This window comes from Dreissena polymorpha, chromosome 4, assembly GCF_020536995.1.
Source record: "Dreissena polymorpha isolate Duluth1 chromosome 4, UMN_Dpol_1.0, whole genome shotgun sequence".
NCBI lineage: Eukaryota > Metazoa > Mollusca > Bivalvia > Myida > Dreissenidae > Dreissena > Dreissena polymorpha.
Window position 1 is genome coordinate 14,665,267 of NC_068358.1, and position 14,266 is coordinate 14,679,532.

The 14,266-nt window shown below is 35.4% G+C and overlaps 1 protein-coding gene across 4 annotated transcripts in view; it reads left to right on the forward strand.

Annotated features, from left to right (window-relative positions):
- The window catches only part of LOC127877845 (protocadherin Fat 1-like), a 173,417-nt gene extending 160,595 nt beyond the window's left edge, over window positions 1-12,822 (forward strand). For 3 of the 4 annotated variants that reach the window (XM_052424130.1, XM_052424132.1, XM_052424133.1), the window contains 8 exons: window positions 150-555; window positions 891-1,037; window positions 1,139-1,315; window positions 1,816-2,013; window positions 2,925-3,443; window positions 4,339-4,479; window positions 6,768-6,782; window positions 8,661-12,822. In XM_052424130.1, coding sequence (XP_052280090.1) covers window positions 150-555; window positions 891-1,037; window positions 1,139-1,315; window positions 1,816-2,013; window positions 2,925-3,443; window positions 4,339-4,479; window positions 6,768-6,782; window positions 8,661-9,421 — 2,364 coding nt within the window. In that variant the 3' untranslated portion in view covers window positions 9,422-12,822. The remainder of the gene's footprint in view (window positions 1-149; window positions 556-890; window positions 1,038-1,138; window positions 1,316-1,815; window positions 2,014-2,924; window positions 3,444-4,338; window positions 4,480-6,767; window positions 6,783-8,660) is intronic. The other variant, XM_052424131.1, reaches the window with a different exon arrangement.
- The last annotated feature ends 1,444 nt before the right edge of the window (window positions 12,823-14,266 follow it).

A 14,266-nucleotide genomic window follows, 5' to 3' on the forward strand; every position in this document is an offset into this window, starting at 1 on the left:
ACAATTCCCGGGCTTTTTAGTCTGTTTAGTTAACACCGTAGTACATTTCAACCCATGGGCATTGCACGCTTTTTTCGCATAAAAATACAGTGGAGCAATACAGGGCCATCATGGCCCTCTTGTTACCTGATTTTGTTGTATGTTCCCAGCTGAAGAATGGCATGGTCCAGTACCGGTTTGACTGTGGCAGCGGTGAGGGGCTCGTACTTCTGCCGAACCACATCAGTGACGGCAAGTGGCACACCATCATGGTGGAGCGCTATGGCAACTCAGCGGAAGTGTTCCTCGATGGACAGTACTCAGCCATTACAACCGCCCCTGGCAAGAATGATGTCTTGAATCTGGACAATAGCGATGTGTACTTTGGTGCGGAGGTCGAGACCTACTCCAATGGGTATATTGATGTACGCAAAGGTTTCCGGGGCTGCATCGAAGATATTCGGATTCATAACGTTCGTCTGCCTGTTTCCGGTAGCAACGCCGTTGCGCTTTCTCAGCAATTTGAACAAGTGGAGTTCTCCTGTAGGGATTCTGAGTTTGCTCTGCTTGGGGACAGTAAGTGGCATGGAATTGTATAATATGAGGCTGCGTTAAGTATTGTATGAATTACAGATATTAAAGAGTTTAAAGAGTAAAAAAGTCATTTTAAGGCATTGGACTTTAATCAAATAAGTGTTTAGTGCAACATATTTTTGTGTGACAAAATAAAGCTTTTATCTAGGAAGAGTTTCAAATTATTAAATTATTCTTGTAAAATAACCATATACAGAGATTTGTAATTTTTCATATATAATAACCACAACAATATAGGAATCATTCTTATTTACCCAGTAATCATGAAATAAAAAATATATATATGCACATGTTCCCTATTTGTGTCTTTCCTGCAGATGTCTGCAGCAGTTTTCCGTGTATGAACGGTGGCAAGTGTGAGTCAGCGGGTACCTCGTACATCTGTCGGTGTGGAGACCGCTTCTCAGGCCAGCGCTGTGAGATTGACAAGGAACCTTGCCTCAAGATGCCCTGTCTCAACAACGGTACACAGGAATTGAAATGATGATTTGTTTTATATTGCTGGTAAAGTTTGAAAGATTTGTTTCCAGAATTGAGTTTTATCAAATTGTTCTGATAATTCCAGGTGTTTGCCAGAATTTGAAGGGTGTCCCCAATGACTTCATCTGCACATGTCAGCCTGGTTACCTGGGGAGACGGTGTGAGTATGGCAAGTACTGTCGTTCCCTGCCGTGTCTGCATGGGGGCACCTGCATCGAGGGACCTACTTCCTACACCTGCCGCTGCCTGCCTGGATATAGTGGTGGGTAGCCAGAGTTGTGACATGTTGTTATAATTCTGAAGGGAAGGTTGAGAAAGGACTCACTCTTTCGGTCAAGATGTCATGTTCTCTCAAAAAGGTTTTGGAATGAATTTCTTCTTTTCTTCTTAAGTGACTAAATTGAAACTTAAAATTTGTCATCACTATGTATTTGTGCATAAGACACTTTTATACATTCCCAGTAATCCACTCATGTTTTTAGCTATTTGCCTTTCAACATTGCTGACAAAACAAATTATTCACGTTTGGGACCAAGTTTTATTTTGACCACGATTGCTTGTATTGTCATACCATTTGAAGCAACTGAACATAAACTTGTGTTAAACTTATTAAAATGATATTTTAATGTTATCATTTTGAAGAATTTTGAGCATGCATTTTATTGGATAAATAATTGATTGAGTATTTTTATGTTATTCTGATTGGGCACATTGTGATTATGCCCCATTCAAAGTCTCTGTTTTACTATGCTTGTGTTACAGGCCCACGCTGTGAGACCTTACAGGACGTGTGTTTGTCTAACCCGTGTGAGAATGATGGGATATGCCTGCAGGAGGGAACTTTGTACACTTGTAACTGCACGCTCTCATACCAGGGTGACAAGTGCCAGGATGTAGTCCTGCCCGTGGTCACGTCCAACGCTGCGGGAATCATGTCCGATGAGATCTACATTATAGTTGGTATGTAATCTACATTATAGTTGGTATGTAATCTACATTACAGTTGGTATGTAATCTACATTATAGTTGGTATGTAATCTACATTATAGTTGGTATGTAATCTACATTATAGTTGGTATGTAATCTACATTATAGTTGGTATGTAATCTACATTACAGTTTGTATATAATCTACATTATAATTTGTATGTAATCTGCATTATAGTTGAAATGTAATGGGCACAGAATAGTTGAAATCTACATTATAGTTGGTATGTAATGTGCACCGAATAGTTGGTCTTGTAGTCACTGAAGTGTAATTTCTCCTTTGCAGCTGATTGTCTCATTTTGAGATGCAAATTTACTTTACAAACTTACTATTGTGAACTTCACTCGAGTTATTTATCACTTGAACCAAGAAAAGGGGTAATGGAATTTCTCCTTAAAGGGTTACACAAATCAAAACCATATGAAAAGGAATTTACTGTTCCTGTACCGTATTAATCCATGTTTTCCTCTGTTATTTTAAACAGATTGTACTGACTTTAACTTTGTCATGCAGCTGGCAATTTGCAAATAACTTGACTACCATTTGGAAAGGGTGTGTCCTGTGAAATTCTTGTTTTTCTGCTTCAAAGGTCAAGGTTACATTTACAGGCTCAAAGGTCAAAATCGACTATAAAATAGCTTGTCAGAACTTGTTCCAGTCAGTTAATTAAACAATCATGCATGTAAATATGGGTCACTATGATGTTCTCAACAGCACATTATTTCGTATTATTGTGTACAAATATATGGTAAAATCAAATTGAATTGTGTGCTTTTCTTTACAGCCAAATGTACAATTTTGCATAATAGAATACATATTGGATATTAACTATTTGATGAATTATATTAATATTTTCCCATCACAATCATTGATTGTCATTGCAGGTGTCATCTGTGGGCTAATAATCATAGTCCTCATATTAGTGTTTGCACGTGTGATGTGGCAGCGAAGAAAGCGACGACACCGCCAAAACAGCACGGGAGGTGTAGCGCATGACACTCCAGACGTCTACCTGAATCTATTGAAAGATGACAAGCACAAATACAAAGCCGAGAACCTTGTTGAAAATGTTAACAATCGGCGAAAAACTCCTCCATCACCGATGCCACCACCTGTTCCTAACAGACCTGCTTCCTATACACCGAGCGCTCGTGACTCCATCCACACACTGAACAACTTTGACCAGTTGAGGAACTGTAACTATGGCAGTGCAGCAGACGACCTTGAGAATCCTCGGAATATCCCGCCCTACAATGTGGACTTTCAGACGTTTGGTCCAGTACGTAGCGTGGCAAGTGTTCAGCCCACATTGCCTGCCCCTTTGTCGGCAAGTGACTCGGACTCAGTGCAGAAGGAACCCTGGGAGAGGGCGTGTCAGAACATCCTGCAGAATTATATGTCAGGTATGCAATCTAGAAAAAACACAGGGAAATAAAGTGCAGAACTTGTACACTCAAAAGAAGATGTATAAAGAAATGTTAATAAAACAGTTTAGTTAAAACTAAACTTGGTGACAATTATACATAGCAACATATTTTTATCCCCCGCCATAGGCGGAGGGATATTGTTTTGGCGTTGTCCGTCTTTCCGTCCGTCCGTCCGGCACTTTTGTGTCCGGAGCCATATCTTGGAAGTGCTTTGTCTGATTTCATTGAAACTTGGTATGAGTATATACATGGATAAGAGGATGATGCACACCAAATGACATTGTACACCATCGGATAATAACTGAGTTATGGCCCTTTGTATCTTGATAAAACTCTTTTTTGGGTGTCGGGAGCCATGTCTTGGAAGTGCTTTGACAGATTTCATTGAAATTTGGTATGATTATATATATATAGATAAGAGGATGATGCACAATGGCGTTGTCCATCCGTCCAGAAAACTTTTGTGTCCAGAAGTATAATGGCGGGGGATATCAATTCAACGAATTTTCTTGTTATAATTTAAGTCTGTTTTATCAAATTTATTTTCTTGTTAAAAATACTCTGTTATATTTAATTTTGTTCATTTTACTTTGATCTTTACTTTGATCCCAGTATAAGCCATATACTAAGCTCTAAGTATAAGCTATATAATAGGCAAAAAATGTTAACTACAGTGCATGGCAGTTAATTAACATATAACAAACAACATAACGAAATCACAAAGAAAGGCACCTTATGCTGCAAACCTCAAGTAGATAATTCCCATGTTGGCTAAGAGACTGATTTTTATATTTGCCTAGTTTGTTTAATGCAATCTGAAAATGTAAATAGCTAACGAAATAGTACTCAACAAGTCTTGTAATCCTGTTAGTTGCAGAGAAGAATTCAGACAAGATGCTGAAGAAGATGCCAGTGGGGACAGTTCAGCCAATGAACCATCTTCAAGGTCACGTGCATGACAACACTTCGGTGAGCAGTCTGCCGATATCAGAGTCCGAGGACGACCAACAAGGTACTGATATGTGGTTAACTTCTTAAGACGCTTTAAAGATCTCAAAGAATAAAGGGGAATAAATATGGGTAATTTTCATCAAGCTTTGCTTAGGGACCTGTGAGTGAATTGGTCCACGCTTTTTATAGGAAGAATATAATTCCTACCAGGGGACTTCTCTCATAAAGCAAGTTCTGGTTCTACCCAGGAAACAAAATGATTATCTCAGTTCCTTGCTGTGGTCACAATCAAAATAGTAATTCTTATACATCAAATGTATCAACTCAAATTTTGCACATTTTAAACGTTTTTAGTAAATGAAATTCCTATATTTTACCTTAATTTGCCAAGAATCCATTATAATACAATTTATAAGTGCTATTATTTTATAACTTGATCAATGTAGACTTAATTACGTATGCACACCAATGAAATGTGTATTGTTGGGGGAAAAGCACAAAAGAAGGAATTTCCAACATTTAAGCTTAGAGGTTTCAGTTGCTAAAATATTTATACATTGAACTTAAGCAGTTCAAATAACTCTTTGTGGATTTATCTATTTTTATTAAAAGTGTTAATTTCGAAACAGTTAAGTTAATATCTTAATTTAATCGATCATACAATTTAAATATTACTTCCAGGTTTTGAAATAAATTGTCTTAACAATTTGAGCTGAACAGTTCGTTTAATTTTTTTGCAACTTCAACCTGTGCTATGAGTGCTTTGTAGAAGAAAATACAGATTTTTCTTTGGCTTATAATTAGGACATGCTAGAGGTAGAGTGGTATCTTTTGGCCCCACAGAAATATTTCTAACAGAAAGTATGTGCTCGGACACACAAAACTGAGATATTCGCGTAGTTGGTGAGTTTACAGAGTGACCCTTGGCTGCCATGCAATTTGCATGACCGTCTGCTTTTGTGATAGTACAGTGACCAAAATTAACTCACCATAAGTTATCCAGAATTTCTGCAGTCTTAGACAGTTGCTTTAAATCGGAATGTTCCGGCCAATAACAATAACGTAAATGGAAATGTATTGCAGATATAGCAGTTTTCATTCAGTACTTGTGATAAAGCTGTCTGCTTTACATGTCCTATATTCAGGCCAACTTCAAATTGAATGTTCTAGAATGAATAGCATGTAATTCCATAATGGGACTTACAAATTTAAAAAAATAAAATTGAAAGTATATTTTTAACATAGTGTTTTACAAGTTTATCTTTGAGTTAGCTTAATGTAAAATGAATTGTTTAATGTAATCAGCATCTGTTTTTAGTTTTAACAGAATATTAAATACCTTGTACTGATTTTTAATGCAGCCTGTAGAAAGAAACGGAATAAAGGTGAAGAAATCAGCAGCATGTTCAATCATGTTAACACAATACATTAACTGTCATACTCTGTAACCAAAGAGCTCTAAATGTATCTAAACATAGTCCTGGTACTTTTTCAATATCTGCTCTGACCTTGACACAAATTGCATGCCAGACTGGCATATTGCGTGTTCAACTTATCATTCTGTAACAAGCACAAACATGAGCCGTGCTCAAGGAAAACAGGGCTTAATGCATGTGTATTAAATGTTTATACAGGCTAATCAACAATTTCCGCTTTTATTTTTTGTTTAAAGAAAGTCTCTTAGTAGTGAACATTCAGAAAGGCTAAAAGTATCATCCATGATTTGTTATCTGGGACAATACTTTACACAAATGCATTAAGCCTCATTTTCCTATAGCGAGGCCTGTTCATTTAAAATAATAGTGGAGTAGTCCCCTTGCTCTCAGGGGTTCTGTAAGTTTACATGCACTGACATTACCACTGAAATAACAACATAATGCTTATCATTATAATTGTACATCTTATATGGTGTTGCCATGCTGTGTGGCCTATATGTTCACAAGTTGTATGGCAAGCTTGACCAGTTATAGGCTGTTACATGTGAGAAGTTAAAATCTGGTTTGTTTCTACTCCTGTGATACTTGTAGAGCTCGTTTCAAAACACGATTGACAGAAAACCTTGATTTAACGCATATTAAACACTTAAGCTGCATTTTTAAGACTGATCTCAAGCAAATTAACAGAGGCAATCAACTATAAATTACATGCTGCTGAGTACATTAAAATGTGTAGAACAGTATTTAAGTACAGTTTCCTTATAATAAGGACAATGTGATCAACCATTAAAATGATATTTCCAAGAAATTTAAACCATTCGGTCAGAGAAGAAAATACAAACCATGTTTTAAGTTTAGTTGAATTATGATTTACATGCTTTGCCTTACTTTCCTATGTTTGTTTTATTTCTAGAGTCCGCAAAAAATGGTAGGAATGGATAGTTATTGCAGAGGACTGTTTGGGTTGTGTTTTGATGATTCAGTTATTTTTAGTTGCAGTTGCTTGTTATCTCCCCTAGACTAATTTTGTTTATGTTCATGATTCTTTGGCCTGGTAGTTGGTTTCAAAGTTTTGATGCGCTCTTATGATGTGGTATTTAGTTGTTATTATGTTGGTATGCTTCTTATAGCAAGATCTTTGTCTTTAGAGGCACATTGGAGCCTTGTTGTGGGAAAACTGGTCATATATGAGTGCCATCCCAGATTACACTTTGGGAACTAGCGACACTTACGTCACATGCATATGGTCCAGTTTACCCCAAATGAGGCAAGGTTTGTGCCTTTATAGAAACATTGGAGCCTTGTTGTGGGAATACTGAGCTTAATGCATGGCCATTAAATGTTGTCCCAGATAAGCCTGTGTACTACTCACAGGCTTTTAGGGGAATACACTTCCTGCCTAAACTGGAGTTTTGTTCAGAAGGTACATCCTGAAAACTAAAAGTTCCATAAAAGCGCTAAGTGTTGTCATTGATTAGCTAGTGCACACTTTATGCACATGCATTTAGCCCAGTTTTCCCAAAATGAAACTAATTGGATTATGCATGCTGCCCTTTCCATTTTATGTATACATCCTTGATGTTATTAGTTAAGGTCTTTTAGATAGATACTTTTTTAAAGTACAAGTACCCAGTTTATATCCCATGTTTTAGAAATATACAGCAAACTTAAAAGATGGATTTTAAAAAACTAAGCTTTTTTTGTATGAGCACTGATATATTGATATTTGCTTAACTATAAAACTATATAGATTGTATATGTAATCAAGATTGTACATTATATAATTTATATTACAAACTGATATATCTTGTATATGACATATCATTAATTCATATAATAATGGTAGTTTTAAATCATTGTATGAGTGTACAGGAATCATGTATTTTTAAGATTTCGCAATTCCTCAATTTTCTCTTGTTATTAATTACAAGACAAGCAGATGATTAAAACAATTTATCTCCTGATACATTTTTTAGAGTTTCATTATTCCTAATATTCTTATAAAATTACTGTAGTAAAATACTGCACTATAGTATTCTTTGTACATGTTAATATTACTTTATTGCATATCTGAAAAATTATTATCTTTATCTTTGTTGCGTGATATTTGACACATTTATTTAGTTTCATGATAATTTAAATTACATGACTGTATAAACACCTGCGGGGATGATATTGAGGCTTATTTTGTATTGATTATTACACAATACATACAATTCTTATGAAATCTGTTTGATATGCATCATCATCATAATGTGTTAGTATGAAAAGATATGGCACGAAATTCATTTGTTAATTCAGATTTGTATTGTCGTGAATATTATCAAGCATCTTATACATTACAATGAATTCAACAAGAAGCTTTTTTAATAAATCCGTGGAAATAATTCTGTCAGTAAAATAATGTTTAGTACTTTATAATTTTCAAAAATACTGTGTATGAATAAACAACAATATATTTGAGATTAAAATTGGTAGTTCCTGTCTCTCTACTTGATATGAATTAGTAATGGTATAACATGCGCTTATTGACCGTACATTGTTAAACTTAATATTGGCAAACATTACTCACTTGAAGTATTATCTACATGTATATTCTTATTACCCTGTTTTGTTTGTGCACATTCAAAAAGGCTTTATGATCACATAAATATATTTGAAAGCTAGCTTTATGTCAATTTAAGTAAATTTAAAAACTATCAATGTCTCATTGTCCAGGTAGTAAGTTTGATTAAGTAACCCACTGTCAATGATAATTATAAGCTACACAATGCATACTTACCTCCTTATTTCTGGGTATTTCCAGGCTATCACTGGGACACTTCCGACTGGGCCCCGGAGAAGTCTCTCCCCAACATCAGCGAGCTGCCTGCAGGCGAGTGCCCGGATTCTCCTGGGTCAGGAAGCCCACATAGCAACGAATCCAACACCAACGTTTATGTTGCGAGGAACAGCGGCCACTACATGACTGATGGAGAATTCATTGAGTCAGAATATGTCGGTGATTCAGAATTCGCAGAGACTGATACAGAAAATATCCCTGATATTGATCTACCAAACTATGAGGAACTTTTAGCTGAGCAGAGTCGACTATTGGAGGGGTATGAGAGTAGGAATATTAACGTTCACATCCACCCAAACTATTACCTGCCCCTGAACTCGAGTTTCACGAGCACTCACAGCGCAGAGGAAGGTCCGCGCCAGGAAATCTGGCCTCCCCCGCCAGCCTACGCTGTGAATGGTCTTGACGGCACTGCAAGTGACTCCAGCCACACTACCAGCTCAGAAGATGACAACGATTCTGTGTTACACTACGGCTTCCCTGTAAACCAGAACAATATCAACCGCTTGTCCATGATCACGACCGACAGCGAGTTTGATCATTGTCGGCTGTCAGCTGCTTTCACGACGGACAGTGACTTAAATGATGGTGATTACAACCATGGTGAGGTTGTGGATGATATGTCTGAAATCTCTGGTCTATGTGAGCTAGAAGACAGTGAGGCAAACATCAGCGATGATGAAAACACGCCCCTTCAGACTGACAAGCAGATAACAGAAGTTTAGAACAATGATGTTGGACTTCTTTTTTATATGACAGGATAATCAATTATATTTTCATAGATTTTGGGTGATAGTCACGATGAATATTAATTCTTGGGAACAAATTATAACAATGCTCGCTTTTTGACAAACTTTTCATCTGCTATGCATATCATTGCAGCGATTTCCTGGTTCATAGCTTGCATAGTAATGTAGAATATAGAGTGATTGCTAAACTGTATTAGTAACTTTATAAATTATGTACACCTTTATTTTAATAAGTTTATCTGAATACTTTGACCAACTCAATACAAAATGGAAGTGTTGACATGAATGTAAGGGCTTGAATTATACTTATAAGTATTAGGGCTTAGCTTTTTCAAATGTGATGTTCATTGCAGTTTTCGTCATGTGGTGCTTTTTATTGTGACCAGTATAGCCATATTTTATCATATATTCATCTACAAAATCACTTTCATTTATTCATTGAAAATTTTAAAATAGTACTTTTTGTAATATATGACTTGTTTTAGCATGTTTTATATGTATTTTTGTATTGTTGCCTTTTTTGTCATTTTTGTTGATGTTAAGTGTTGTTATAACCTGGTTACAGTCAATCAACCATGGATCAACATGATCCTGTATGAAGTTGTGCCTAATACAGTCATGTTGTGATTTCCTTTGACAGTCAGAACTATCCTGTGTCCTGACTACCTTACATGTTCACATATTAAGTCCATTTCTACCAGTATCAGGGCTTGACATTAACTTTTTTTACCTACTGACCCAAAGGACCACCAGCTTTCAGAAATTACTGGTCCTCCAAGATTTCAAGTGGTCAGACAATATCTATGTTATTGTACCTAAATTTCAAGCTTCTCTTCATTAGTTTTAGGTTTTTCAGGCGGAGGTTCAACCAACCCCGGAATGATATTCCTCATCGCGAAAACTTGTAATCTTGAAAATACGCATGTTACTCTCCGGCAATATCAAAACATTATTCGGCGCTCTCCAGTGTGAATTCGCACGGTAAATAAAGTATATTCTGATGGTACTAAGATCGATAAAATGCTGATTATTGCTGCTTTTTCAAAATAATCAATACCATTTTGTTCATTTCTCGATCCGAACGTTTCGAATGTTATGTGAAGTTGTGTATCAATCGCAGCAAAGTCCGGAAACATTTGCGAAACGCAAATCGATTTTTTGATCCGACAACGGGTTTTTGTCATCCGGGCATCTAGAAAAATTGGAATTTCAAATATGTCCCTTTTTTTTTCCCGGTCTCGAGTCGGCCCATAATATAATGATGAAATTATCGGTTTATTATGAACATATAAAGTTGTTTTATTGATGAAAACGGCTTTCCACCAGTATTTCACAATAAGCTGGCCAGGATTTTTAACTGGTCCGACGGATCAATCAAATTTCTAGTTTCACTGGTCCTCCCTATTTTTTACTGACCCTGGGTCAACGGACCACCATTAGTGTCGAGCCCTGAGTATGGGTCCTGACTACATTACATGTTCACATGTTCAGTCCATTTTTACCAGTATGCCATATGGATAATAAAAAAGGCAAGCAGACCTGAATAAACTAGGTCATATTGCATCACCATCATATTTTGCCCTCCCCTACATGTAATTGTACGACTCAGACACTGGCCCTTCTGATTTACAGTAAAATATATTTGATAACCTTTTTACTTGCTTCATGACATGCACATGAAGTCATCATCTAGAATGATCACGATATTGGACCAATGCATTAATACCAGTTTAATAGGGGAAAATAGTTTTTGACATTTTGAATTAACAACGTATTGCTCACTTTCCAAAAACATCTGATCAACTACTGCTTATATGTCTGTTAAGTTTTTATCCCTGGGCCTAACAAAACAATGAATCTGGCTATTGCAGACCTTGAGGTGTTGGTGTATTTTGTAATTTATAATAATGTTAACCTGACTTGCATATTGGTAACTTATAGCCTGTTCCTCTTTCACATGCCATAATGAAGCTTTTGAAATACACTTCATGACAAGTTTAAATGAATTTTAGATTCGGATCACATGGGTTGAGGATTGATGAGAACTTGTCTGACAGAAAACAGAAGTCTTTCAATACAGCTCAATGTGAATGCCTCTTCTTGTAAGATAGATGTTAGTGTGATGATTAATATTGGCAGTAAACTGTAACCTCTAGATTAAAGTTTCTGTTCTTGATTTTCACAAACGCTCTGACCTCAGATTACACATTTGTGATGTTGTGAAACAAAAGTGCTTCCAATACATTGTCTTATTGATGTTGACATTATGTGTATGGCTGTACGGACATATCTGTTGGCATTTTTCAGATGTATGTTTTTATTGTTTAGTTTGAAATATACCTTGCAGGACGTTTTTACAAATGCAGCATATTACCAATTGGTTATTGATGGAAGGAATCATTATGATTAAATATTACCCTAATAATTCTGTTTATTTTCCATTCTGTTGAATTCCAAATTTCATTTGAAAAATGAAATTTTCTTCATTGAAAATTGTTGTTCCTGCAATTTTGTCTGCACTATTATCCTTTTTTTTTCAAATATTTGTACATGTATCTATCTTATGTATCAGATCAGATCTAATGTATTCAGACCCAAAACAAAGACTTTCAATTGGTTGTGATAGTCTGTGCTTATTGAGCAATACATTTTCCTTCTCTATGTGACAATAGATACATTTAATAAATTATTGTATATATTTTATAAATGTAAATACAATTCATTATAAAGAATTGTAAAACAATTATACTAGTATTTTTATTTGCGACTTAAAGAATTTTAGATGTTGATATTTTAAACTTTCTGTTCATAATTGTGTTGTTGCACCATTTGATTTATAACTCATCAGAAAGCAAGGTTTTTAAGTTATAGCTAAACACATGTGGATTATAAGAATTATTTTATGAGGTGTCCATGTAAAACACTTGAGTTCACAATAATTATTCAATTTGTAAATTGGGTAGTTTCATTCAGTAATAGTTTTGAAGATCTGATATAATGAATAAGTTATTGTTACAATTTTGCATTTGTAGTTTTAATTATAGTTTGTACATGTTCTGACATGTTGTTTTGTTAATTATTCACCAATTGTGTTTTCCATATTGCAATCATAGCATTTATCTCTATTACTATAACTATAATAGTTCTCATAAAATAAAAAAATATTTCAATATTGTCATTAATAGTAAAGCAAGTGTAAGGAGTGTTTTCGCTTCATTTGTTAATGTTTAGTTTGAAATAAACATGCGTGAATTATATTTTTACTTGTCCTCTAAGTGCAGTTGCAATGGGGAAAACATAATTATGTTGTTGAGAATATCGTTTAAAAATATAAAACTTAAAATGTTTTGATGCAAAACAAAATTTAAAAAAAGATACATTATGTGTTTGTTCTTCGCTTAAATCCATTCTATTGGCAAACCCTGTAACGTACACACAGTTTAACCCCGCTATTTAGAACATTCCTATCCTTTTTTTATCCTTTATTTGAGTAAATTTTACATCAGAGCTTAACCAAAAGGGGGCGTTGAGATGTGTTGAAATATTTACAACACGTATTCATTGGTCGCAGCTGATAAGTTTAATGTTGAGTGCTTTTTCACCAGGCCCCTTCCAATTTTTGATATAAAACGACAATACTTATAGCAAAGGCATTTGGTTCTATATTGCAACAGACGGGGCGTATGGTTCTATATTGCAACAGACGGATCATAGGAGAGCAAAATACAAGAGTGTATCATATGCATCCCTTATTAAATTGTAAGGGTAGAATATTCGCAATACATAGACAAAACAAACATTAAAAGAACAAAGGTGGCCGCTGTCAATTTTTTAGACAATGTATCAAGTATTTGCTTGAGAGGTCCTGAAGCAACCGCATGTATCCAGAGTCACAATGAGGTTAGTATAGCTAAAACAGGTACAGCGCTGTTTCGTGTAAAATAGACCTAAAGACAATGCAGCGGAAAGTAGCGCCAACCTTTGTTTTCATCTACATCACCCAGGAATTATATCATAGGCTTTCAACATCACAGCCTCCTTTCGCTATGACAAGAAGTGACCAAATGTGTCCGACAACACTGATGTGTTCTTGCCCCAAACTTGTTGGAAATAAGTATTTCAATATTGCTGATATTTAACTGATGCAATTCTGCAGACAAAGTCCGCCTACACAATTGAACCACCAGAAAATCTAGACAAAAATCAGTTCAGTACCATTATATCGATGCTTTTTATACCCCCTTTACCGGTCCATACAATAACCGAAAAGCACCGAAAAGCACTCAATTTCTCTATATATATATGCAATATATCGTTTTTAGTGTATGTTAACGAGTTTAATTAGTAAGAAATGGTGATATGATTGTATGTTTATACTACATTGTGCCCAAAATGGTAAATATCGGCAATTACCGACCGAAAAGCACTTCATGTGGAAACCGAAAAGCACTCAATTTCTCGCTATATATATGAATATTTGCGTTTCTATTGTGTGTAAACGGATTAAATTAGTTATAAATGGTTATATTTCATGCATATTTATACTACCTTGGGTTTATTATGAGGTATTTAAGCCCCAAAATTGGATAAATATCGGCAATATACCGACCGAAAAGCACTTCATGTGAAGACCGAAAAGCACTCAATTTCTCGCTATATATGTGAATATTTGCGTTTCTATTGTGTGTAAACGGATTGAATTAGTTATAAATGGTTATATTTCATGCATATTTATACTACCTTGGGTTTATTATGAGGTATTAAGCCCCAAAATTGGATAAATATCGGCAATATACCGACCGAAAAGCACTTCATGTGAAG